The 27579-nt window shown below is 43.3% G+C and overlaps 2 protein-coding genes across 3 annotated transcripts in view; one reads left to right on the top strand and one right to left on the bottom strand.

Annotated features, from left to right (window-relative positions):
• LOC135509258 (ELKS/Rab6-interacting/CAST family member 1-like) overlaps positions 1 to 21438 on the top strand; it is a 40622-nt gene extending 19184 nt beyond the window's left edge. For both annotated transcript variants that reach the window (XM_064929761.1, XM_064929762.1), the window contains exons 7-20: positions 1204 to 1359; positions 1644 to 1811; positions 2668 to 2835; positions 2962 to 3099; positions 3273 to 3413; positions 3488 to 3628; positions 3714 to 3907; positions 4425 to 4560; positions 4716 to 4847; positions 7339 to 7499; positions 7667 to 7814; positions 8163 to 8258; positions 9224 to 9409; positions 18847 to 21438. In XM_064929761.1, the coding sequence (XP_064785833.1) occupies positions 1204 to 1359; positions 1644 to 1811; positions 2668 to 2835; positions 2962 to 3099; positions 3273 to 3413; positions 3488 to 3628; positions 3714 to 3907; positions 4425 to 4560; positions 4716 to 4847; positions 7339 to 7499; positions 7667 to 7814; positions 8163 to 8258; positions 9224 to 9409; positions 18847 to 18984 (2103 nt within the window). In that variant the 3' untranslated portion in view covers positions 18985 to 21438. The remainder of the gene's footprint in view (positions 1 to 1203; positions 1360 to 1643; positions 1812 to 2667; positions 2836 to 2961; positions 3100 to 3272; positions 3414 to 3487; positions 3629 to 3713; positions 3908 to 4424; positions 4561 to 4715; positions 4848 to 7338; positions 7500 to 7666; positions 7815 to 8162; positions 8259 to 9223; positions 9410 to 18846) is intronic.
• Positions 21439 to 21913: 475 nt separating this feature from the next.
• LOC135509255 (F-box/LRR-repeat protein 14-like) lies at positions 21914 to 24703 on the bottom strand. Its single transcript, XM_064929760.1, has one exon. The coding sequence runs from the start codon at positions 24192 to 24194 to the stop codon at positions 22983 to 22985; it is 1212 nt and encodes a 403-aa protein (XP_064785832.1). The 5' UTR covers positions 24195 to 24703; the 3' UTR covers positions 21914 to 22982.
• Between the last annotated feature and the right edge of the window lie 2876 nt (positions 24704 to 27579).

The raw sequence follows: 27579 nt of genomic DNA, 5'->3' as shown, positions 1-27579 counted from the left end.
TCTACCTACGTTTTTATATAGGTATGCACATGAGCTTTGACATCGGTTTTGCACGTTGACGTTAAATTAGACATCGGGCCGATGTTGGCTTTTTTAGCTAATATCGTCCGATTTGATATGCTCACCGATATATCGTGCATCCTAATTACAATAATAAGTAATGTCATTATCATTGGTAGACTTAGTAGAGCAGCCTTGTATAACCACCATCGAGTTGTAGGCCTAAGAGCACATCCTGTTTAGTCTTAATACCATAACTTACTTAGACATATTTCAATACTTATATAGGTGACTGTATCAAGCAATAATGTATTAGTTGATGTCGTCACACAGCATATGAGTCATTCATTTTTATTTATTTATTTTTATTTTACCTTTATTTAACTAGGCAAGTCAGTTAAGAACAAATTCTTATTTTCAATGATGGCCTAGGAACAGTGGGTTTAACTGCCTGTTCAGGGGCAGAACGACAGATTTGTAGTCCAACGCTCTAACCACTCGGCTACCCTGCCGCCCCAATGATTTTGAAATGCATTCAAGCATTTTAGTCATAACATAAAATATCAAAGCGACCCCTGATTAGCGTGAAAAATAAACCGTTGCATTTCGGAAATTGCATTCACGAATGAATGCGACTGTTTTTAGTCATTGCTGTAATAAAGGCTTAACAGAAAAAACGTTGCTACGCTTATTATTGATTTAGTGTTGACATTGTTCCAAACAGTCAGGAAAATGTATATTGTAATCTAACAGCACCTGTTTGGCAAAAAGAATATGCATGCAGCGCTTGCTCCTTACCTTCCCCAGTATTTTCCACAACTGACTTCCCCTTTACCTCCTGAGCGAACAGTAAACATTCCCCCGTTTAGAGTTTATTTCTCATGTCCTCTGCATCCATTTTGCTGTTACGGTGTTAAAAGTTTGTTATAACTAATGTATTGATGTGATTATGATATGCTATAGGACAGACCCTATTGTTCACTTAATTATTTTATAAAACAGTGTTCAAGTATCAGAGAAGCTTGATGCATGTAGTTGATTTGATTAAAACACATAGGATGTGTCGATGTATGGAAAAATACCCATTTTAAAATTTAGACCAACCGATTGGTCCAAAGAACAATTGGTCGACCAAGATTTGTATTTTTTTTTGTCGGGGACAGCCCTAGTGCATTAACCCCTTCTCTGTCTGGTGTGTGTCAGGATGCTAAGATCAACTCTCTGGAGCGAGGTCTGAGGGACATGGAGGAGGAGGTGATTATGTTGAAGTCCAATGGCCTGCTGAGCTGTGAGGAGAGACAAGAGGAGATGAAACAGATGGAAGTCTACCGCAGCCACACCAAGTTTATGAAGAACAAGGTGTGAGGTCACTTCCCCTCAGTTTCCATTGATCAGAATTCTATTTCTATCAGTTTATATTGGTCAGGCTTCAAGTCCCCTTGGTTCTGAGAGGTCAGAGGTCGGTTCAATTCCTTCCAATCAGCTCAATATCAATCTGTTCTGTAGTTGTACATGTTCTCTTCATATCCCAACCCTCCTTCCTCTGCTCATCACCCTCTACCTCTCCTCTACATCTGTGTTTTGCTCTTGTTGTCCTCTTCTTCCACCTCCTCCCTCTCTCTCGCTGTCTTTCACTGTCTCAGATGGACCAGGTGAAGCAGGACTTGTCCAGGAAGGACACAGAGTTGCTGGGTTTGCAGACCAAGCTGGAGACTTTGACCAACCAGTTCTCTGATAGCAAGCAGCACATCGAGGTCCTCAAGGAGTCGCTGACCGCTAAAGAACAACGAGCTGCCATCCTACAGGCAGAGGTACACACACATTTCAGAACGAGCAATATAAGTATATAGACATTCACTGGCCAGTTTAAGTAAACCACCCCATTCACGAAAATTGACTGCCCCTACAGACAGTGAGTCATGTGGCCATGTCTTGCTATATAAAGCAGGCAGATGGGCATTGAGGCATTGTTACTGTTTGATTGAACAGTGACCTAAAGCGACTGAGTGTAGTATGATCCTCGGTGCCAGGCATGCCGGATCCAGTATCTTAGAAACCGCCACCCTCAACAGCTTGTTGATGAGAGGTCAAAGGAGAATGGTAAGAATCGTGCAAGTTAACAGACAAATAACGCCGCAGTACAACAGTGATGTGCAGAATGGCATCTCGGAACCCACAACTCATCAGTCTGTCACGGATGGGCTATTACAGCAGACGACCACACAGGGTTCCACTCCTATCAGTGGAAAACAAGAAGAAGCGACTCCAGTGGGCACAAGATCACCAACACTGGACAACTGATGAGCGGAAAAACATTGCCTGGAACATGACAGTGAGTTTAGTTTACTTGAGTGGCCTGCAGACCTCAACTGAATAGAGCATCTTTGGGCTGAGATGAAATAGGCTGTTCTCAGCATGAATGTACCGCCGTCCAATCTGTAAGATGGAGGAATGCCATTGCGTCAGCATGGACTAACATCCTTGTGGAACGTTACAACACCTTGTAGAATGCCCCAAAGAATGCAGGCTGTTCTGGAGGCAACGGGGGGGGGGGGGGGTCCTTCCCGATAATTGAAGGGTATACCTAATAAACTGTTCGGTGAGTGTACAGCCCACACACACAGACCCAGTATGCTGAGTAGTTCTCCTCTGCCCTCTGCTGGCCAGGTGGATGCTTTGCGTCTGCGTCTGGAGGAGAAGGAGACCACACTGAACAAGAAGAGTAAACAGATCCAGGAGATGTCTGAGGAGAAGGGCACGCTCAAAGGAGAGATCCACGACCTCAAGGACATGCTGGAGGTCAAGGAGCGCAAGGTCAACGTCCTGCAGAAGAAGGTGGGCCTCGACTATATAGCACGCTGTATAATACAATGGGATACATCACCTCGTACTACGTCCTATTTAGTAGACTTGTTCTGTATGTCTTTTGTCAAGCTCGTCTAATTTTGTGCGTGTGTCCAGATTGAGAACCTGCAGGAGCAGCTGAGAGACAAGGAGAAGCAAATGAGCAGCCTGAAGGAGAGAGTCAAGTCTCTACAGGCAGACACCTCTAACACAGACACCGCTCTCACCACACTGGAGGAGTCCCTTGCTGAGAAGGTACACACACATGCAGACACACACACTGACTCCAACAGAGAGACACAAGCAATGTGTGTTATTTAAAGTCATGCCGTGTCTGTCCTGGATGTTTGTAGTCCTCTCATATGGGCTCTGAATTGACGTGACGATGATGATGTTCTGTGCCTCCCCTCCTATTCTCTCCCCTGTAGGAGCGTATCATCGAGCGTCTGAAGGAGCAGAGAGACAGAGACGACAGGGAGAAGACTGAGGAGATCGACAGCAACAAGAAAGAGCTGAAGGATCTGAAGGAGAAAGTCAGTCTGCTGCAGGGAGATCTGTCTGACAGAGAGGTGAACATGCACACACACACACACACACACACACACACTGTTGACACATTTTATTAACCCCACCCTCTCTCCAGACTAACCTGTTGGACCTGAAGGAGCATGCGTCGTCCCTGGCTTCCTCAGGGCTGAAAAAAGACTCCAAGCTGAAGACTATGGAGATCTCTCTGGAGCAGAGGAAGGAGGCGTGTCTCAAACTGGAGAACCAGCTCAAGAGGGTGAGGTATTTGCCTTGGACGCTGATCTAAGACCACTTTTGATGTGTGTGCGTGTATGTCTGACTGTGTGTGTGTCTGTTTCCAGGCCCAGAATGCGACGTTGGAGGCCAAAGCGAACACAGAGCTGTCGGAGCGCATCACCTCCCTGGAGAGGGAAGTTACCCGACACCGAGAGGATTCTGGGAAGGCTCAGGCGGAGGTGGACCGACTGCTGGAGATCCTGAGAGAGATGGAGAATGAGAAGAATGACAAGGACCGCAAGATCAATGAGCTGGAGAGGGTGTGTGTGTGGTGTTTATCTTTCTCTGACCCTGACTGCTTGTTTGTGTCTGTGTCTGACTCATAGTCTCTGTAAACAGCAGTCTATCTATAGAAATGTGTATGCGCTCCTGCATGGTCTAATGTAGTTGTTTTCTTCTGAAATACCACACGGTCCTACTCTTCTCCTTCATTCTCATCTTCTTGCTCTCTGAATCTGTCTTTCTCTCTCCTGCCTTGTCTTTTTGCTGGAACTCTGTCTCCTCTCCAGTCAGTCCTCCAGGTTAGTAACATGTTTTCTACATGGCCTCTATGTACTGGCATGACTTCCTCCATCCCATTCTCCCATCCCCCCTCTCTTCTTCTCCTCAATTGCTTTTGCTCTCCCTCCCCCTCCTGCTCTCATTTTCACCAGTTTCTTCACCCCGCTTCACTTTCTCTCTAACTTCCTCTCACTCTGTGATGCTTCAGTGTAGTGTGTGTACGCCTATGGGATTGTGTGTAACCCAGTCCTCCTGTGTCCCATGGTGCCCTGCAGACAGACCAAGGACCAGAGTAAGAAGGTGGCATCACTGAAACAAAAGGAGCTTGTGGAGAAGAGTAGGAACGCCCAACTTGTGGACGAAGCCAAAAAGAGAGAGGACAATATCTCCGAGAGCTCTCAACAGGTCAAGGTGAGGCGGGGGGGGGGGGCTGTATCAATGTATGCGACTGTAAAAACTCAAAGAAAACTTCCCTTGTACTAAATGTAGTTCGACATCAATATCCTTAATTGTCTTCCTCTGTCTTCTCTCCTCCTCCTGTCCTCTTCTCTTCCTCTCCCCTCCAGGACTCTCTACGGTTGAAGACGGAACGTATCGAGGAGTTAGAGGAGGCTCTGCGAGAGAGTGTTCAGATCACAGCGGAGAGAGAGATGGTGCTGGCACAGGAGGAGGCTGCCAGGAACCACCAGGAAAAACAGGTACGCTCACATGCAACAGAAGTACACATGCACGCACCCACACACACACTTGCAACACAAATACACACACATACAACAGAAGTACACATGCACGCACCCACATACACACTTGCAACACAAATACACACACATGCAACACAAGTGGACACACAAACGTACACAATGAAAGAACAGCTTGAGAAGTGCGCACACACATACACGTACAAAGCTACACGAACACAGACACACATACACACTGCTTCTGTCAGCCCTGCTTGCTACGTTTCACTCTCTCCCTGCTATCCCTCCTTTTCTCAGTTTTCTTATCTCTAATGTGCTCCTGTTTTATCTCTGCTACTCACTGCCTCTCAGAAGCACTCACACAAACCAATGCATGAGTCCAACAACGCCCACTTTAAGTGGTCTAAGGTATGACATAATAATGCCCCCTCTGTTGTATTTCACCCTTTGGATCAGTAGTAGCTCTTTAGACCATATTATCATGTACCATTTACCTACTATTCCCCTTGGAATGACATGGCGTCAACTAAACTAGAACCTTCTGGTTAGAGTCTAACCCATGTTATTTTGGGAGTTCTATTCCGATGTCTAGGAGGCAAAACGTACCGATATATTTGCAGATATACTGTTTTACATCGGGGAAATCGAAAAGGTGCGTTTCCCACACTGAATTCTCGTAAAATGTCCAATAACTATGCTTCAAATGTTAATTTCATACATTGTGTCAATGACACAACATGAGAATGGCTGCCAGTGTTCAGAAAAGCATGAGATTCAATTTTTTTCATCTTATTTATTGAATATCGGTGGAGTTAACGTCCGATACCGATTTATAGAGTTAAAAGGCCAATATCGGCCGATTTAAAAAATAAAAAAAATATTAAAAATAAAATAAAATAAAAATAATAATAATAATCATAATAATAATAATAAAAAAAATATATATATATTTTTTTTTTTATTACCGGTGTGCAGATTTTAATATTGGTGGTGAATATTTCTAGTAGTGTCAATCTGCAACTAGTTGGTAATCGATGATTATACTAACATGTGTATTGATGGTATAATTTAGTATTTACAATGCACCCCAGACAATTCAATAGTTATTATTTAGCCATATTGAGTTGTACTGTTAACAATGTGACTTCTATGTAAATGCCAGGTAAATGAAAGTACCACAGTGAGTAGTATATTTAGTGCGGTTTTGAGCTGTCATTGGAGCCCCCTGTTGTACATCCGTCTCCTCAGTGGCGTTGGGTCCAGAAACAAACCCTGGCCCAGGGATCTGAAAAAACCACACAGCAAAGTATTTATTTTTTATGAAAGGATTTTAGTTTTTGGTCAAATGTTTTCAGCTAAAAATGAGAATCTGTTCACCAAGTATTCCCACTATAAAAAAATAAAAAAAAGTTGTGGTCAATTTGCAGTGTACAAATTATTATAATTATGTTCCGACCCCTGACCAGTCGATCCGACAAAATCCAACCTACAGCTGAATTTAGTTGCCTAGCCCTGTTTACCATATTGCTGGTCTATTACCCATCAATCCATTCAGATTTACACTAGTTCCTAGGGGCAGTGATGGAAAAAGTACTCAATTGTCATACTTAAGTAAAAGTAAAGATATGTTAATAGAAAATGACTCAAGTAAAAGTGAAATTCATCCAGTAAAATACTACTTGAGTAAACGTAACAAATTATTTGGTTTTAAATATACTTAAGTGTCAAAAGTACGCAGTGGTCTAAGGCATTGCATCTCAATAATAGAGGCGTCACTACAGACCCTGGTACGATTCCAGGATGTATCACAACCAGCTGTGATTGGGAGTCCCATAGGGCAGCAGACAATTGGCCCAGCGTCGTCCTGGTTAGGTTTTGGCCGGGGTAGGCCACGTAAGAATTTGTTCTTAACTGACTTGCCTGGCTAAATAAATAAAATACATTTCTTGTTTTTTACATTAACGGATAGTCAGGGGCATACTCAGACTCCATTTACAAACGAAGCATTTGTGTTTAGTGAATACGCCAGATCAGAGGCAGTAGGGATGACCAGAAATGTTCTCTTGATACGTGTGTGAATTGGACCATTTTCCTGTCAAAATGTAACTAGTACTTTTGGGTGTCAGGGAAAATGTATGGAGTAAAAAGTACATTATTTTCTTTAGGAATGTATCGAAGTAAAAGTTGGCAAAAATATAAAAAGTAAAGTAGAGAGACCCCAAAAAACTACTTAAGTAGTACTTTAAAGTATTTTTTTACCACTGGCTCGGGTGTAAGGGCCTAGTGCCTAAGGGTTAGGGGTTCTTTCTGGATAGAGCCATGTTTTCAATAATATACAACCTCTGATGGCCCTCCTTCTTTAGAGTGCCTTTGATTGACAGTTCATCAAAATTGGTCTGTACAGTTTGTCTTTGAATGATGAACACGTCTCATACATTTTCACTTTCTCTGCTTGTGTGTTTGTACAATCTTCATTATATGGTGTGTGCAGATTGAGGAGCTGCTGGGCGCCATGGAGAAGGTGAAACAGGAGCTGGAGTCCATGAGGGCCAAGCTGTCGTCTACCCAGCAGTCCCTGTGTGAGAAGGAGGCCCATCTGACCACGCTGAGGGCTGAACGCAGGAAACACCTGGAGGAGGTCCTGGAGATGAAGTAAGACAAACATACACTGTTTCCACCCCCCCACCCCCCACTTTACCAAGTCAACAAACATGTTACAGTCAGGTAATGTTGTAAAACTCCCAGGTAATAGAATATCCTGCACCGTGTAGATGACTCATTATTCTGAAATACCACCCTGTAATTCCTCCTCGGTGCAGACAGGAGGCGCTGCTGGCAGCCATCAGTGAGAAGGATGCCAACATCGCCCTGTTGGAGCTGTCATCGTCCAAGAAGAAGAAGACACAGGATGAGGTGGCTCTGCTGAAGAGAGAGAAGGACCGTCTGGTACAACAGCTCAAACAGCAGGTAGGGAACACTACCTCGTCAGGTGACCTGGGTCTGACCACATATGCCACTGTGACATTAAAGATGTATTTCAATAATGCTAAGTCTCTTCCTCTACTCATCTCCTCTCCTTTACCTGAAATGAGGAGAGACTAAACAGACCTTAGATAGTTTATAGCTTTTGACTTTGCAGCGAGTGTCAAAATCAAGAGTAGGCAGCCTTAAACTCCTCTCGGCACAGCTGGCTGCTCGATGCACCGTGAGTATGCTGGTAAAAGGTTTTCCTTAAGTCTCTCTCCCTGAAATCCTTTCCACATTCTCCTCTCTTCCCCCTTTCTCCTCCATCCTCCCTCTTTCTCGCTCTCTCAGACTCAGAACCGTATGAAGCTAATGGCAGACAACTATGGGGACGACCACCTGAAGACCGCCCCCGACCAGACCAATCACAAACCTTCTCCAGATCAGGTGAGTACCCAGTCAACCAAACAGAATCCTATATATCTAGATAAAATGTGTTGTTGTGATATCACATCTGCAGCTTAACCAGAATACGCTTTCTTTCTCCACTATATGAAGTCATGTTAACTGTCTTTCTGTCCCTAAAGAGAAATTGAATCATCACTCCTAATATAAATAATTTAACATTTCTTCAGCACCTAAACCTAAGTGTTATCTCTCGCACTCTTTTTTCTATCCCGTGCCCTTTTACTAACCAAGTGTTCTTTCTAATGCTGCAATTGGCTAAACCATCTGTCCAATAGGATGATGAGGAGGGTATCTGGGCATAGCCAACCCTGTGCCCTCCTCCCCTCTCTCTCTCTGCCAATTTGTTCAGAAGGGTGAGCATGAATGAACGCCAGTCATCTGTCCATTCTTCACCTCCTCCCTGGCATGTATTCTCTTAACCCATCGTTCAGTGTGTTAGTTCTGCTCCTCCATTTTGTCTTGTCATCCATTTCTCCTCTCACCATTTTACTTTGGTCCATGCAGTGTTTGGTACATGTTGTCTGTTCTCACATTTGTAATTTCTGTGGGAATGTTATCACTGTTGTTAATGTGTTACCATGGTAATGGTGCTCTGTCAAGTTATGGCAACGCATTCAGTGTTTGTCTGCCAAACACATACTGTAGCTTGTGTCTGTGAACAACTGAGTAAATCAAATAGTCACATACACACACACACACAGCAGGACACACTTTTGTCCAACATACCATACTCCACATTCCCATCTCCTTAATGCATGTGAGATGCAGCCTTGTTCTTCTTCCTTCTGCATGCTCCATGCTTTTGGTTTAGCATGGTTCAGCCTCTGAAAACACACTGGGACCTAATGAAATGTCATTTTTCTTATCTCTCTCTCTTCCTTTATCCAACTGGTTCCTTCATTTCTTTCTCCCCTCCCTCTCCCCCTTCCCATTGTCCCCTCAAGATGATCCCCCCTCTCCTGTCCCTGAGTGAAAATCGCAGTAAGCTGAAGCTCTACATCGACCACCTGACTGACCTCTGCCACGACCGAGACCCCAGCATCCTCAGTGACCTGACCCCGCCCGCCCACTATCACCACGCCAACCCAGCAGCCTGGGAGGAGGAGCTACACAAGTTGACTCTGGAGCAGGTAACAGTCGGGATTTAATGTCATAAGAAGGAATTCCACTCCACCATGCCCACAAATTGGGGAAAACCAAACATTCTTTGACTGTCATTGTAAAAGAGCCAACTTCGCCGTATATTTTTTGTTATACAGAAATACTAATCTGGAAGCGAAAGAAAAGCACACCTGTTTCGGCGAGATGCTGGCTAGCGGAGAAGAACGCTTGAAAAAGAAAAGGAGAGCCGCACACACTAGGAGCTCAGATGCAATAATTTTATAACCTAATAACCAACAATTCGACAGACAAGCTGTCTTCATCAGGGTATGATGAAGTTGGCTCTTTTACGTTGGTGCAGTGAGTTGGTCCAGTCGGGGTATGATGAAGACAGCTTGTCTGTCGTAACGTTGGTTATTAGGTTATAAAATGATTGCATCTGAGCTCCTCGAGTGTGCGGCTCTCCTTTTATTTTTCATACGGAAATACCAAAACATGCCGAAAAGCTGCTGTGTTGTTCAATGTACATGTAACCTAGTCAAATCTACGAACCTGTGGTTCATTTTTTATTTTTTATTTCACCTTTATTTAACCAGGTAGGCTAGTTGAGAACAAGTTCTCATTTGCAACTGCGACCTGGCCAAGATAAAGCTTAGCAGTGTGAACAGACAACACAGAGTTACACATGGAGTAAACAATTAACAAGTCAATAACACAGTACAAAAAAAGGCGAGTCTATATACATTGTGTGCAAAAGGCATGAGGAGGTAGGCGAATAATTACAATTTTGCAGATTAGCACTGGAGTGATAAATGATCAGATGGTCATGTACAGGTAGAGATACTGGTGTGCAAAAGAGCAGAAAAGTAAATAAATAAAAACAGTGTGGGGATGAGGTAGGTGAAAATGGGTGGGCTATTTACCAATAGACTATGTACAGCTGCAGCGATCGGTTAGCTGCTTAGATAGCACATGTTTGAAGTTGGTGAGGGAGATAAAAGTCTCCAACTTCAGGGATTTTGCAATTCGTTCCAGTCACAGGCAGCAGAGTACTGGAACGAAAGGCGGCCAAATGAGGTGTTGGCTTTAGGGATGATCAGTGAGATACACCTGCTGGAGCGCGTGCTACGGATGGGTGTTGCCATCGTGACCAGTGAACTGAGATAAGGCGGAGCTTTACCTAGCATGGACTTGTAGATGACCTGGAGCCAGTGGGTCTGGCGACGAATATGTAGCGAGGGCCAGCCGACTAGAGCATACAAGTCGCAGTGGTGGGTGATATAAGGTGCTTTAGTGACAAAACGGATGGCACTGTGATAAACTGCATCCAGTTTGCTGAGTAGAGTGTTGGAGGCAATTTTGTAGATGACATCGCCGAAGTCGAGGATCGGTAGGATAGTCAGTTTTACTAGGGTAAGTTTGGCGGCGTGAGTGAAGGAGGCTTTGTTGCGGAATAGAAAGCCGACTCTTGATTTGATTTTCGATTGGAAATGTTTGATATGAGTCTGGAAGGAGAGTTTACAGTCTAGCCAGACACCTAGGTACTTATAGGTGTCCACATATTCAAGGTCGGAACCGTCCAGGGTGGTGATGCTCGTCGGGCATGCGGGTGCAGGCAGCGATCGGTTGAAAAGCATGCATTTGGTTTTACTAGCGTTTAAGAGCAGTTGGAGGCCACGGAAGGAGTGTTGTATGGCATTGAAGCTCGTTTGGAGGTTAGATAGCACAGTGTCCAAGGACGGGCTGGAAGTATATAGAATGGTGTCGTCTGCGTAGAGGTGGATCAGGGAATCGCCCGCAGCAAGAGCAACATCATTGATATATACAGAGAAAAGAGTCGGCCCGAGAATTGAACCCTGTGGCACCCCCATAGAGACTGCCAGAGGACCGGACAGCATGCCCTCCGATTTGACACACTGAACTCTGTCTGCAAAGTAATTGGTGAACCAGGCAATGCAGTCATCCGAAAAACCGAGGCTACTGAGTCTGCCGATAAGAATATGGTGATTGACAGAGTCGAAAGCCTTGGCAAGGTCGATGAAGACTGCTCCACAGTACTGTCTTTTATCGATGGCGGTTATGATATCGTTTAGTACCTTGAGTGTGGCTGAGGTGCACCCGTGACCGGCTCGGAAACCAGATTGCACAGCGGAGAAGGTACGGTGGGATTCGAGATGGTCAGTGACCTGTTTGTTGACTTGGCTTTCGAAGACCTTAGATAGGCAGGGCAGGATGGATATAGGTCTGTAACAGTTTGGGTCCAGGGTGTCTCCCCCTTTGAAGAGGGGGATGACTGCGGCAGCCTTCCAATCCTTGGGGATCTCAGACGATATGAAAGAGAGGTTGAACAGGCTGGTAATAGGGGTTGCGACAATGGCGGCGGATAGTTTCAGAAATAGAGGGTCCAGATTGTCAAGCCCAGCTGATTTGTACGGGTCCAGGTTTTGCAGCTCTTTCAGAACATCTGCTATCTGGATTTGGGTGAAGGAGAACCTGGAAGGGCTTTGGCGAGAAGCTGCGGTGGGGGCGGAGCTGTTGGCCGAGGTTGGAGTAGCCAGGCGGAAGGCATGGCCAGCCGTTGAGAAATGCTTGTTGAAGTTTTCGATAATCATAGATTTATCGGTGGTGACCGTGTTACCTAGCCTCAGTGCAGTGGGCAGCTGGGAGGAGGTGCTCTTGTTCTCCATGGACTTCACAGTGTCCCAGAACTTTTTGGAGTTGGAGCTACAGGATGCAAACTTCTGCCTGAAGAAGCTGGCCTTAGCTTTCCTGACTGACTGCGTGTATTGGTTCCTGACTTCCCTGAACAGTTGCATATCGCGGGGACTATTCGATGCTATTGCAGTCCGCCACAGGATGTTTTTGTGCTGGTCGAGGGCAGTCAGGTCTGGAGTGAACCAAGGGCTGTATCTGTTCTTGGTTCTGCATTTTTTGAACGGAGCATGCTTATCTAAAATGGTGAGGAAGTTACTTTTAAAGAATGACCAGGCATCCTCAACTGACGGGATGAGGTCAATGTCCTTCCAGGATACCCGGGCCAGGTCGATTAGGAAGGCCTGCTCACAGAAGTGTTTTAGGGAGCGTTTGACAGTGATGAGGGGTGGTCGTTTGACTGCGGCTCCGTAGCGGATACAGGCAATGAGGCTGAGATCCTGGTTGAAGACAGCGGAGGTGTATCTGGAGGGCCAGTTGGTCAGGATGACGTCTATGAGGGTTCCCTTGTTTACAGAGTTAGGGTTGTACCTGGTGGGTTCCTTGATGATTTGTGTGAGATTGAGGGCATCTAGCTTAGACTGTAGGACTGCCGGGGTGTTTAGCATATCCCAGTTTAGGTCACCTAAAAGAACAAACTCTGAAGCTAGATGGGGGGCGATCAATTCACAAATGGTGTCCAGGGCACAGCTGGGAGCTGAGGGGGGTCGGTAGCAGGCGGCAACAGTGAGAGACTTATTTCTGGAGAGAGTAATTTTCAAAATTAGTAGTTCGAACTGTTTGGGTATGGACCTGGAAAGTATGACATTACTTTGCAGGCTATCTCTGCAGTAGACTGCAACTCCTCCCCCTTTGGCAGTTCTATCTTGACGGAAGATGTTATAGTTGGGTATGGAAATCTCAGAATTTTTGGTGGCCTTCCTGAGCCAGGACTCAGACACGGCAAGGACATCAGGGTTAGCAGAGTGTGCAAAAGCGGTGAGTAAAACAAACTTAGGGAGGAGGCTTCTGATGTTGACATGCGTGAAACCAAGGCTTTTTCGATCACAGAAGTCAACAAATAAGGGTACCTGGGGACATGCAGGGCCTGGGTTTACCTCCACATCACCCGCAGAACAGAGAAGGAGTAGTATGAGGGTGCGGCTAAAGGCTATCAAAACTGGTCGCCTAGAGCATTGGGGACAGAGAATAAGAGGAGCAGGTTTCTGGGCATGGGAGAATATATTCAGGGCATAATGCGCAGACAGGGGTATGGTGGGGTGCGGGTACAGCGGAGGTAAGCCCAGGCACTGGGTGATGATGAGAGAGGTTGTATCTCTGGACATGCTAGTTGTAATGGGTGAGGTCACCGCATTTGTGGGAGGTGGGACAAAGGAGGTATCAGGGGTATGAAGAGTGGAACTAGGTGCTCCATTGTGAACTAAAACAATGATAACTAACCTGAACAACAGTATACAAGGCATATTGACATTTGAGAGAGACATACAGCGAGGCATACAGTAATCACAGGTGTTGAATTGGGAAAGCTAGCTTAAACAGTAGGTGAGACAACAACAGCTAATCAGCTAGCACAACAACAGCAGGTAAAATGGCGTAATGCTCCCATGTAGGGAAATGGAGCCTTTGAGAAGAGCCCTGTAGCTTTAGGCTGTTCGGTGCGGAAGAGTGGGAAATTGTGCCTTCAGAAAGTATTCATACCCCTTGACTTAATCCACATTTTGTTGTTACAGCCTGAATTAAAAATGGATTAAATATATTCTTTTCTCGCCCATCCACACACAATACCCCCATAATGACAGTGAAAACATGTTTGATAGCAAATTTTGGGGAGAAATGAAATACAGAAATATCTCATTTACATAACTATTCACACCCCTGAGACAATACATTGTAGAAGCACCTTTGGCAGCGATTACAGCTTTGAGTTGGCTTGGGTATGTCTGTATCAGCTTGGCACATATAGATTTGGGGATTTTTCTTGCAGATTTTCTCAAGCTCTGTTATGTTATACAGTGCCTTCGGAAAGTATTCAGACCCTTTGACTTTTTTCACATTTTGTTACGTTACAGCCTTATTCTTAAATTGATTAAATAAGTAAAAATCCTCAGCAATCTACACACAATACCCCATAATGACAAGGCGAAAACAGGTTTTTAGAAATTTCTGCAAATGTATTAACAAAAAAACAAACGCCTTATTTACAAATGTATTCAGACCCTTTGCTATGAGACTCAAAATTGAGCTCAGGGACATCCTGTTTCCATCGATCATCCTTGAGATGTTTCTACAACTTGTTTGGAATCCACCTGTGGTAAATTCTATTGATTGGACATGATTTGGGAAGGCACACGCTTGTCTATATAAGGTCTCACAATTGACAGTTCATGTCAGAGCAAAAACCAAGCCATGAGGTCGAATAAATTGTCCGTAGAGCTCCAAGACAGGATTGTGTCAAGGCACAGATCTAGGGAAGGGGTACCAAAACATTTATGCAGCATTGAAGGTCCCCAGGAACACTGTGGCCTCCATCATTCTTAAATGGAAGAAGTTTAGAACCACCAAGACTCTTCCTAGAGCTGGCCGCCCAGCCAAACTGAGCAATTGGCGGAGATGAGCCTTGGTCAGGGAGGTGACTAAGAACCCGATGGTCACTCTGACAGAGCTCCAGAGTTCTTCTGTGGAGATGGGAGAACATTCCTGAAGGACAACCAACTCTGCAGCACTCCACCAATCAGGCCTTTATGGTAAAGTGGCCAGATAAAAGCCACTCCTCAGTAAAAGGCACCTGACGGCCCGCTTGGAGTTTGTCAAAAGGCACCTAAAGACTCTCAGACCATGAGAAACAAGATTCTCTGACCTGAATGCCAAGCATCACGTCTGGAGGAAGCCTGGCACCATCCCTACGGTGAAGCGTGGTGGTAGCATCATGCTGTGGGGATGTTTTTCAGCGGCAGGGACTGGGAGAGTAGTCAATTTGATCAATTTTAGAATAAAATTGTAACGAACAATGTGGAAAAAGTCAAGGGGTGTGAATACTTTCTGAATGCACTGAATGGGGAGTGGTCAGCAATCCTAAAGTCCTTCCACAGACTTTCAATGAGATTCAAGGCTGGGCTTTGGCTGGGCCACTCAAGGACTTTCACATTCTTGTTTTGAAGCCATTCCAGCCTTGCTTTGGCTGTATGCTTGGGGTGATTTGTCTGGTTGGAATGTAAATCTTTGCCCCAGTCTGTCATTTGCACTCACAAGCAGGTTCTCATCATGGATTGGCCTGTATTTGGCTCCATTAATTGTTCCCTTACCAGTCTCCCAGTCCCTGCCGCTGAAAAGTATCCCCACAGCATGATGCTGCTACCACCATGCTTCACGGTAGGGATGGTGTTAAATGGGTTATGAGCTGTGCCTGGTTTTCTTCAGACAGCACTTTGCATTCAGGCCAACGAGTTACAATTTTTTCCCATCAGACCACAGAATATTTTGCCTTATGATCTGTCACGTGCCTTTTTGCAAACTCCAGGCGTGCTGTCATGTGCCCTTTTCTTAGGAGTGGCTTCCGTCTGGCCACTGTCCCATAAAGCCCAGAATGGTGAAGTGCTGTAGACTGTTGTCCTTCTGGCAGGTTCTCCCATCTCAGCCAAGGAACTCTGAAGTTCTGTCAGTGGTCATTGGTCACATCCCTAACCAAGGTCCTTCTTGCCCAGTTGCTCAGTTTGGTGGAAACATTCAACACTCTAGAAATAGATTTATACTCTACCCAATATATATGCTTCATCACAATTTTATCTTGGAGATCTAAGGACAGTTTCTTGGACGTCATGGTATAGTTTCCGCTCTGACATGCACTGTCAACTGTGGCATCTTAAATAGACAAGTGTTTTTTTCTAAATCATGTCCAAATAATTGATTTGGCCATAGGTGGACTCCAATCAAATTGAAGTGACATCTCAAGGATTATCAAAGGAAATTGAATGGACCTGAGCAAAATGTTTGACTGTCATAGCAGAAAGGGTGTGAATACTGATGGAATATTTTTGTATTTTATATATATATATATATATATTTTTTTTTTTTAAACTGTCACTATGGGTGGGTGTGGGGTATTGTGTGTAGATGGGTGAGAGAAAAAACCCACATTTATTCCATTTTGAATTCAGACTAACACAAGTGGAATAAGTTGATGGGTATGAATACTTTCTGAAGGCACTAGCTATGTGTGTGAAACAGTTGATCACATGTAAGACATTTGACTCATGGTAGTATATTCTGTTCGTAACTCCACTCACTAGTAACATTATAGTCTGTTTGTTGGTCTTTACTGCATGGTATCTAGCTAGCACTCACATGGCTAATGTTAGTGCCGGCATGAGGGAAGCCCTACAGTATGACGTTTTTCTAAGTAGTAATAACGCTTGAGAGCAGGCAATGTTGTAAAGGAATCTTCATGTACTTTTCTTAAATGTATACTGAACAAAAATATAAACGCAACATGCAACAAATTCAAAGATTTTACTGAGTTACGGTTCATATAAGGAAATCAGTCAATTTAAATAAAATCATGAGGCCCTAGTCTATGAATTTCACGTGACTGGGTATACAGATATTCATCTGTTGGTCAAAAGATACGTTAAGAAAGGTAGGGGCGTGGATCAGAAATCCTGTCAGTATCTGGTGTGATCACCATTTGCCTTATGCACTGTGACACATCTCCTTGGCATAGAGTTGATCAGGCTGTTGATTGTGGCCTGTGGAATGTTGTCCCACTCCTCTTCAATGGCTGTGCAAAGTTGCTGGATATTGGCGGAAACTGGAACATGCTGTCGTATACGTCGATCCAGAGCATCCCAAGCAGCCTCAATGGGTGACATGTCTGGTGAGTATGCAGACCATGGAAGGACTGGGACATTTTCAGCTCCCAGGAATTGTGTACAGATCCTTGCGACATATGGTGGCGGATGAATGGCAAGACAATGGGCCCCAGGACCTTGTGATGGTATTTCTGTGCATTTAAATTGCCATAGATAAAATGCAATTGTGTTCATTGCCCATACCATAAGCTCACCGCCACATGGTGCATTCTGGTCATGAAGTTGACATCAGAAAACCGCTTTCCCACACGTTAATATATATGTGGTCTGCAGTTGTGAGGACGGTTGGACGAACTGCAAAATTGTCTAAAACAACATTGGTGGCGGATTATGGTAGAGAAATTAACATTCAATTATCTGGCAATGGCTCTGTTGGACATTCCTGCAGTCAGCATGCCAATTGTATGCTCCCTCAAAACTTGAGACATCTGTGGCATTGTGTGGTGACACAACTGCATGTTTAAGTGGATTTTATTTTCCCCAACACAAGGTGCATCTGTGTAATGATCATGCTGTTTAATCAGCTTCTTGAAATGCCACCGGTCAGGTTAATGGATTATCTTGACAAAGTAGAAATGCTCAATAACAGGGATATAGACAAATGTGTGTACAAAATATGAGAGAAATAAGCTTTTTGTGCGTATGGAAAATGTCTATCTTTTATTTCAGCTCTTGAAACATGGGACCAACACTTTACATGGTGCATTTATATTTTTGTTCAGTAGTTTTTGTAATTGACTTACTTGGCTGTCACAATAGCAAATTATCATCTTAGATATGTTGCATAACTACTTCCAGTCTTTGCCTGCCCTTGAACGGTCTAGGTATTTAGAAAAGTTGCTTCTTGTTGGCTTGTCTATATGTCCTTTCTACTTGCCAGAGATCAGCTGGGGAGACAACCCTACCAAATGGCCCCAAGTAGCCCACGGCGAATCCCACCTACTTGGTGGAATCTCCAGTTTTGCATAAATATCCAATTGTAGAAGGATATTCTAGCTTTAATTTGGATGGATACAGCGCACTAGTCCTTACTACAAGCTAACTAGCAAGCTTTATGCAATATACATAGCTAGTTAGATATAAACTAAAATGTATTGAGTAACCAGACCCCACAGCTTTCCATTTTCATTGCGACGTAATAGCCTGAAACCGTGAGGTTCGTCTAACCTGGTCCTTCTCCTTGGGCAGTTGATAAAACTTAATTTGGTGGTCCTTTTTCTCTGACTAACAAAATGATACGCAATAGCTTTTCGGCATCTTAAAAGCAGGGCTTGCTTGTTAGTCTGTTGGAATCGTCCCTTTGGCTGAGAATCGTGATGTACATTCCATGCCACATTCTGTCTGTTCATGCTAATATTTTTACATTTAGAATGAAAATGTTTTTAGGTATAATGTAGTTAGTTGATTTAAGGCGACAAGTGCAGTACCAGTCAAGTTTGGACACCTACTCATTCAAGGGTTTTTCAAGAGTGTGTGAAGCTGTCATCAAGACAAAGGGTGGCTCAAATATAACATATTTTGATTTTGTTTAACACTTCTTTTGGTTACTACATGAGTAATATGTGTTATTTCATAGTTTTGATGTCGTCACTATTATTATACAATGTAGAAAATGGTACAAATAAAGAGAAACCCTTGAATGAGTAGGTGTGTCCAAACGTTTGACTGGTACTGTATGTTACAAATAACCAAACAAGCATATCCACAGGCGGGCGAGGGTGCAACCTTTTTAATACCGACTTGGACTATCCCTTCCTCTCTTGTTCCCTCTGTCTTTCTTTCCCTCTTTATCTTTCTGCACTCTGTGTTATCTAATGTTTTGATTTGCCTCAAGAAAAAATGGGGGTGGGGTTGGAGAAGTATGCTAACGCATTATCGCTCTTCCTTAGTTGGAACTGGAGTTGGAGTTGTGTGAGAAGGAGAGTGGGGAGCTGCAGGAGTATGCCAATTCAGTGCTGCAGCAGATCGCTGACTACTGCCCTGACATCCTGGAGCAGGTGGTCAACGCGCTGGAGGAGTCCTGCTGACCGCTCACCTTTACAGACCACCTCATGAATCCCCATGAGCTTCAGGCTACCTTCCTCCCATTTATTCACACATGATCGGGGCAGAGGGAAGACTGGGCGATTGTACTGCACCCCCACATGCCCAATTATCATTCCTGGGGATATTGACCAGCCTGAGGACATGATGATGAAGAACAGCCACAAAGTGGCCTAATGGTGGAGGGATGTAGCGGCCTGCCAGTCATGGGTTGTGTTCAGTAGGGCACGTCATACCAAAACGTTTTGAAAGAGAAAACACAGGTAGCACTTTCAAAATGTTTTCTCTGGATTCATCCCTACTGACACAACCATTGTTTTCTCTTTGAATCTAAACCAATGTTTTTTCTGAATGGTGGAGTGTCGTGGAATAAAAGTATTTAGGAACCAGTGATTTAAACATTTCTTTTGCTATTTTATTTCCTTTGATTGGCCTTCAGAATCTCCTATGTGAGTTACTGGACAACAAACCATTTCCCTCAACTCCCCACCTAGATCTATTGCGAGAAACCCCTAGCTGAGTTTTGCTGACTAAATGTAAGGCTTTAGCTATGGCTGACGTACTGCGTGTTCTGTGAACGGCTCTTAAGACAGAGGGAAGAATCCTAACTTGAATTTCCACACACATTTCCCATTGACATCAATGTCTAATTTATGTGAAACTGAGGTACACTAGCTTCTCGAGTTAGGGAGAGAGAGAGCAGTTGATTTGAATGGTTTTGCACACAGCACTCCCTTCTATATGAGGTATGCAATGTCAGTTTATTTTCAGTCATAGCCAGCATCCCAAATGATACCCAATTCCCCACATTGTATACTTATTTTGTCAAAAGTAGTGCACTAAACAGAATAGGGGGTCATTTGGGATGCTACCATAGAGTGGCCTTTGAGCGTGCACAGGGATCAGTACTGGACCTAAATGAGGGACCTTTTTATTCCTCAGTTCTATTGGTGCTACAGCATGGCATAAGACATCAATAAAGATCGAATCCACCAGTCACATGATCTCATCCAAAGTTTCTATAGATATGACTTTTAAAAACTATAATTGTTTCATTTGTTTTATTGAATTACATTCCCTTAGATGTAAATGTTGCGCATTCACTGCATCTGTTCAACGCTTCAGAGCTAAATATGGTTCTTAATGTAATGAGATTATAGGGAATCCTAGTTAAAAAGACATGACGGTCACTTCTCAGTGGGTTTCAACTTTTTAAAATCCATTTGTAAATAACTCATCAAATACATGCAGTGACTATATAAAAGTAACCCAGTGGAAGATGTTGTGAATTCTGTTTAAAAAAGATATATATACACAAGTGAGAAGCTAAAAGCAGTGCAGTCCCGTGTGTCTCAATTTGTCTGCAGACAAGATGTATTTGACAGTACTGCCATAAGTCGCGAAGTCATGTTCTATAAATATATATACATATACAAAGTATGATGTTGACTATGGATATATGCATTGAAATGTTTGCACAGAATCGTGAGGAGCAAGTCCCTATGAACAAAGTTGTGGATCGTGTCCTCAGCTAAAACTGGAGAAATGTGTCAAACGTTTAATGTGTCAAATTAACTACAAACATTTTCAAACCGTGACTGTGTAGAGGGAGACAACTTTTTTTTTTTTTGCATTTCTAAATTGTTAATTTTTTATATACACTTTTGCCACATATGTAAACCTTTTACCCTTAGGTTCCAGTGTTTTGTTTTTTCATGTCTGAGATGTAAATGGGTGTTTGTGGGAATGACGCTCCCTCGACTGTGTTCCTCTTATGTTCTCTCACATGGTAGTCTGACCCTTTAGGACCGAGTGGTCTCCAAACATGTTTGTCCTGTGGCCTGATTAGTGAGAGTTGTACTGTATAGAACAGACATCACTCTCTGCCAGTCTGGCATTTTGTAACTGCTATATACAGTGCATTCCTATGCCAATCAGTCAATGTTTGAACAATAATAAAAACCTACAGATCAGCTTGCTCTCCAGGACCAGAGTTGGAGACTAGGTTACTGTTCAGGTTCTTTTATCCTGCCTCTTGTCTATAAGCCCTATGATGATACTAATTTTGAATCACATCCTGGCAATCACAGAAGTAATGACTGACCTGACAAAATCACGAGGTCAAACCAAAGGGTTCCACTCCTCAGCTTTCACCTATCCAGGTTGTTAGAATATAGTTTGATTCTAGGAAGGAGGAACAGGGCCCAAGCCTGTGTATCCCTGCCTTTGCCTTAATGTCTGTGGACTCACCATTCTGTGATAACTTCATGTTTTTCATTTTTCATTTCGGAACAGTGCTTGCTGTTAAAGGGGCTACTACTACCAAAGTCATGGTTCACTTTTTTGCGTTTAAAGTTAATGTACTGCCTTCTGTGTTGAGGAAAAAAAGATGAGTATTTGCATTTTGTATATGTATGTAAATAAATATATCCTATCTATCTTTGACTCTGGGGATTTGTTTACAGGAGCACCATGTGTATATTTATCAGCAGAATTAAGTAACATTTGTCTCTTTTAATATCTGCCTCAATTGCTAAGAATGGTTTTCATTCTCTCAGACCCTGTCCTGCTGTTAAGCCAGTAAGGAGATGAGGTCAAATGTGACTGACAAGCCCTCCCCTCAACTTCTGGATAGGTGTGTGTAAGCAGTGACAGAAACTCCTCTAACGCCATGGTAGGTGGTAATCCACCATTTTACTTACATATGTATCAGGTTCAGATCAGCACACAAAGGGGATAGAAACAGAGGGCCCGATTTTGTCAAACTGGTTGTGCAACCTCAAACCAGTCATAATTGTTTCTGGACCAGGCATATAATAGAGCAATAATGTTCAACACCCTGCACCTTCTGCCCTGTTTTTACAATAGGTAAACCACTTACTGGACAACACAACTCAAATGAAAGAATTTCCCTCCAATAAACATTGTGCGTTTTTATTAATAAATATCACTATCGTATGAATATAAACATTTTAAATTAGCCTTAACACTCCAATATCTTTCCTTGGAGGCTTTACAGGAGAAAATATGTAGGTTATTGATATGTTGCATACAGAAATACATATTCTTGATAACCAAGGACAAGATAAAGGGCTTTATTCAATCTATTGCTGAAGCATTAGATTGCTCAAAGATTTAAAGGTTATTTCCGATTGTGCCGACATTTGCAGCGTTTACCGTGAATGCAGTCTCCACTAACGTGGGAACAGTGCCTTCAAATTTCAATCATGCTGTAACAACTTCCGCGATACAGATTGAATTGAGCCCAAACTCTATTTCCACTCTAAAGTCCCCAGGAGGAAAAGGCAGTTTACCCCTGTCATATCCACACTGTTCATGTTGACAAGCTGGAGTAAGGCATATTACAATGTCTGATTCAGTGTAACTCCTCAGGAATGGGAACTACCAATTAAAAAAACAAAACACTTCAATTTGAAGTACAATGTTCTGGACTACAGCCATTCATAAAAAATACCTTCATTAACATAAGCAAAACTTTAGCTGAAGAAATCCCCTGCTCACACCTTCAATCCAAGGCGTTAACGCCTTTGTGCAGTGTTAAGGACTGTGTTTGAACAGAGATGTTTTGCATGAGTCATGTCCATCATCAATACTGGTAAACAGTTAAAGGGAAAGTTTAAAAATGAGTTTGTTTTGCATGGAAAGATGCTGTGTAGTGTGGTTGTGTCCCAGACAGTACAGTTTCTTGAATGGATGAGGTAGCTAGTCAAAACCTTATAGATGTGATACAGGGACAGGATAGTTAACACTGAAATAAGAAAGCAATTTTACCAAAATAAGGGGTGGAATATTGCTGTGACAGTGAATGTTTAAAAAGTGTTTCCTTCTGCTAAAATTAAGTCACAGTATTGTAGCTATTAAAGATAATGTAATAGTCTACGAGCTGTTCCGCTCAGGTCATCTCTGTGGATGAAAAAATTACAGTGAAAACCCCACTTGGCAGTTCATCCCAGTTTGGCTTTCACCTAACTTTCTCACTCTCCGTCATCTGCCAGAGTCCCAGGTTTAAAACTTTAAGGCACGGGAGCTGCGTTATCCTCTCCAGGCCCCGCTTGGTGATTTTGGTACACCCATACAGGTCGATACCAGTGAGCTGTGTCAGGTGGTCAGCAATCAGCTCCAGCCCCTTGTCAGTGATGCGTACACACTGCCCAATGTTCAGCGTCTTGAGCTCGTGCATCTGGCGCACCATCCGGTTGATCCCGTCGTCACTGATGTGGCAGGAGCACAGGGACAGAGACTTGAGCTGGTACAACCCCTGGGCGATGTAGGCCAGGCTCTGGTCACCTATCTTGTCACAGAAGGAAACGTCCAGGCCAGAGAGCTGCAGAGACCCCATGGCCAGGTGCATGATGCCCATGTCACTGATGTTGTCACAGGACCGCAGGTTGAGGCTTGACAGGTGATTCATGTTCGACAGATGGATCATACCTGCATCCGATATGCCTCCACAGAAGCTGAGGTTGAGCACCTTGAGCTTGGCTAGTCCCTTGGAGACGTGTTTGAGGGACAGGTCTGTCAGTTTCTGGCAGTCCTGTAGTGTCATCTGCTCCAGGGAAAGGCAGCCTTCGGCAGCGCTTCGGGTCATCCCAGCCAGGTGACCAATGCCGACGTCTGACACATGCCTGCAGCTCCGCAAGTTAAGGCTCTTGAGTTTGTGCAAGCCCCAGGCGATGAGAAGAAGGCCTGTGTTGGTGATGTTACTGAGGCCTCCAAGTTCCAGCACCTCCAGGTTTTTGAGATACTGGGCAATCCTACCCAGGCTTGAGTCTGTGATTGGTTTGCAAAGGCTGAGGTTGAGGATTCGCAAGGACGGGATGTCTTGAACAAACGCATGTCCGAGGCCGTTGTCCGTGAGGTTAAAACAGCCACATAGGTTAAGGCTTTCGATGTTTGGCAGCCCCTGGATTACATAGCTTAGGCTTCGTCGCAAGCTTAGGATCTGGACCTTCCTAATGCCTCGGGTATGGAGGCTGGGGAACAGGGACGGGTTGGCCCTCCGCAGATGCAACTTCGCTTCCACCCCCCTCCACACAGACTTGTGATACGAAGCGTCCCTCCAGGCCGCACACACTTGGGCAACCCTACCTTTGTCCCTTACGTCCAAGTAACTGAAAATTATAGCTAAAATTTCCGGGAAGAGGCCAGCTATGTGCGTTTCCATTTCAAACATGATTGGAAAGGGAGAGGTTAGATAAAACTAACCAGGTATCCGCTTATTCGAGTAGGCTAGCTAACTGTTAGCTAGCTAAATTAGGTAATGTTACTCAGGAGAATAACCTGTTCAAAGTCCAGCCATCTCTTCATAATGCATGTCCAACAAGAAGTGTGGAGGTTGTGTTATAATAGCTAGGTTATAATGATATTATTCTAATCAAATGAGATAGCTAGCGAGCTACGTCCTACAAAAACTTGGGATAGCTAACGTTAGTTAGCGTACTTAAAGGCGGAAAACAGTGACGGTCAGGCGACTCTACCCAATTTCAAGTCAGATGACCGCTGTCGTTATTCAAACGGATCCAGTCGGTCGTTCATTTTCAAAACAAAAAGTAGAAATGTATTTATGAAAACCGCAGTATCTGTTTCTTCTGTGTCATCGATTAAAATACAACGTTTCTATTAGCATTTCGGTTCTGTTGTGGGACTCTTCCTGTGCTGCCTTTGTCTGACCAACCATTTCAAACTAGCTTGCTACGCAGAAACAGTCAGCAGCACTTCCTTGCTTTGGTGGGGTCCAAAAACAATACACATAAACAATTGACATTAATACGAGAAAACGTAATAAATGTAATAGGTCCAAATTAACAACATAAATATTAAAAAGTTAGACATGTTACACATAATCACTTTTCTCAGAAATTCTAAAGGATTTTTTGTGAACCACCCCTTTTAATTATTGGTTTCGCCCAATTAGTAACAAGGGAGCTGTCCCCCGAAAGCGACTTGTGTTTTTTCTAGTTGAACCACATTCTTTTAAATAAGTAATTTGTTATATAAATACACAATTTCGTGAGTTTTAAAGTGAGTGCCCATACTCAGAAATGGGCAGGAATGAACCATGTTGATAAATGTGACTTGGACCAGAGTACAACCCGGTTGCTTCATCAATATAGACAAAGACTAGTTATTATGCAATATTGTACAGCATCCCAAAGTTCACTTTTGGGATGTGGGATATTCGTTCTCACTCCTTGGTCTATTTTCACAACCTCTATTTGAATAACGTGTATACAGGCCTACAACAGCCAGAACATTTACTTCAAATCTCCTTCAAGTCACCTTCAGTGTCTGTCAGTAGGAAGTAGGGCCTGTGTAACCAAACACAAACTCCAGATAGCATATAGCATGAATGCTCTTCAAGGGCCACTGGAAACCAAATACTCCCTTTATCCTAATGGTCAGTTCACACCAGTGGTCAAACTCTGGTAAACACTCCATCTAAGGAGTAGGGGTGATGGTTTAGCATATGGTCCATAAGAAGAGTAAGAATATATTGAAATGTAATCAATCATCAAGGAACATTTTCTTGTGGGGGAAAGTGACAAAATGAGTGGTCCTTGGGAAAATGTGATGCAATTTTCATGAATCTATGTAAATGTGAATCTTGTGTGATGTGTGTTTTGTCCTATATTTTTATTTAATTTATTTTTATTTGTAATCCCAGCGCCCATCCCTGCAGGATGCCTTTTTTCCCTTTAGGTAGGAGAGCGTTGTAAATAAAAATGTGTTCTTAACTGACTTGCCTAGTTAAATAAAGGTTCAATAAAAAAATGTACAAAACAATTGATTATGAGATCCTATTAATGTCAAACTGTAGCATTAAGATTACTGCATAAATTGATGCCAATAATCAATCAATGTTTTATTAATGCCAGGGATGGGCAATTTATTTGAAGACACCCCCCCATTAATTTTTGTTGTTGTTGCAGAATTGCTGCAAACTTGCTTTAAAACAGCAACATTGTCTCTACACCACTTGACAAAATGTATAGAATTGCATGAAATTAACTCTAAAACGTAGATTTTTTTTTGTGCGGCCTCAACCCCCATCAAAGTTGCCCATCCCTGATCTATGCCAAGGTACATTGAAGCTAATCTGGCTCATGATGGCCCAAAGCTCTATTAAGAACCTTTATGTTGGTGTTTCCTTTATTTTGGCAGTTACCTGTTAATGAGAGACAAGGGCTATTTCTTAATGGTTATTCTCAATTTCTCCTGTCCTTTTTCTTCACCTTTCCTTCTCATAATAAATTGCAGGCAAGGGTCCGACGGGAGGAACATTGTATCTTCCCTGGCAATGCATTCTGAGAATTTAGTAAGCGAAAAGAGAGGTTGGTGAGGGAGGAAAGACAATACAGAAAGTTCATATTTCAGTGTCCTCAACATCAAGTGTTGAACTACAATCTGTAGCATACTTTCAAATGATAGTATGTATACATTAAACAGTATTGCAGTGCCAAACATGCAGTAACGGTCACGCAAATGTATTATTAATCCACAATATTTACTATTACAGGTTGATCATTTGAGGTTGTGGGGCTCTTCCCTGCTGATCTCAGGTCAGTGTATGTACGTGAGAGAGAGAGAGCGTATATAACATGCTATAATGATACAATTATGGTTCAAACCTGTGTTCATGGGACTCTAAAAGCCATGATTTGGATTGGCAATGGGCCCTATAGTGATGGAGAGGCTACGTTTTGGAACTGGAGTGGGGAACCAAATGGGTCTAGTAGAGAGAATTGTGTGGGGATGGACCAAGAAGGAAAGTGGAATGATGTAGAGTGTAGTCAGACATTTGACAGTGCTCTTTGCTACGATAGCGAGTCTAATTGGGAATGGGGATTTCACAAAAACCACCAGCAAGACAGACACACACACACACACACACACACACACACACACACACACACACACACACACACACACACACACACACACACACACACACACACACACACACACACACACACACACACACAGTCTGCAGAAAGAGAACCAAGAAAAACAGTACATGTACAATACATGCTCACATATCAAGATAACACATTCACATGACATTTTTCAAAACATTCTCCTGTCTGGGTGTTTGACGGGTGAACGTCTGTTCTCTGAGTTCATTCTAGTCAAGAAGACCCAGATGTGAAGAGCTGCCCAGAGCAACTGCAGAACTCATCACAATGACCTGGTGAGTGTGAGGAACCAGTCTGAGAACCAGGACATCCATAAGATGGTGACAGGAGAGATGTTGATCATCCTGTTCAGATACTCCTGGAAGTGGTCAGACAAAAGTGACTCCTCATTCAGGTACTGGAAGACAGAAGAGATCCTTGAACCTGATAATGCTGGGATGAATGAAAACTCAGAGACATGGGTGTGTGATTTTATGATTTTCAACTTCCATTTGTCAGTCACTCAACATTGTTGGGACCATTAGAGAATCTAATCTTTCATTCTCTCTCTTTATTTTGCACACAGATTGTGTTAGTGTGTATTATTGACTGATGATTAGAGTAAACATAGCATACAGTATGTGAATCTGACGGCATAAATGGTAG

Source organism: Oncorhynchus masou, chromosome 22 (genome assembly GCF_036934945.1).
Source record: "Oncorhynchus masou masou isolate Uvic2021 chromosome 22, UVic_Omas_1.1, whole genome shotgun sequence".
NCBI lineage: Eukaryota > Metazoa > Chordata > Actinopteri > Salmoniformes > Salmonidae > Oncorhynchus > Oncorhynchus masou.
Note: the sequence above shows the minus strand (reverse complement) of the source record. Positions and strands in the feature narration are given on the sequence as shown.

Coding starts and splice junctions, on each gene's coding strand:
- LOC135509255 (XM_064929760.1), bottom strand. CDS start 24,194: ATGTTTGAAATGGAAACGCACATAGCTGGCCTCTTCCCGGAAATTTTA.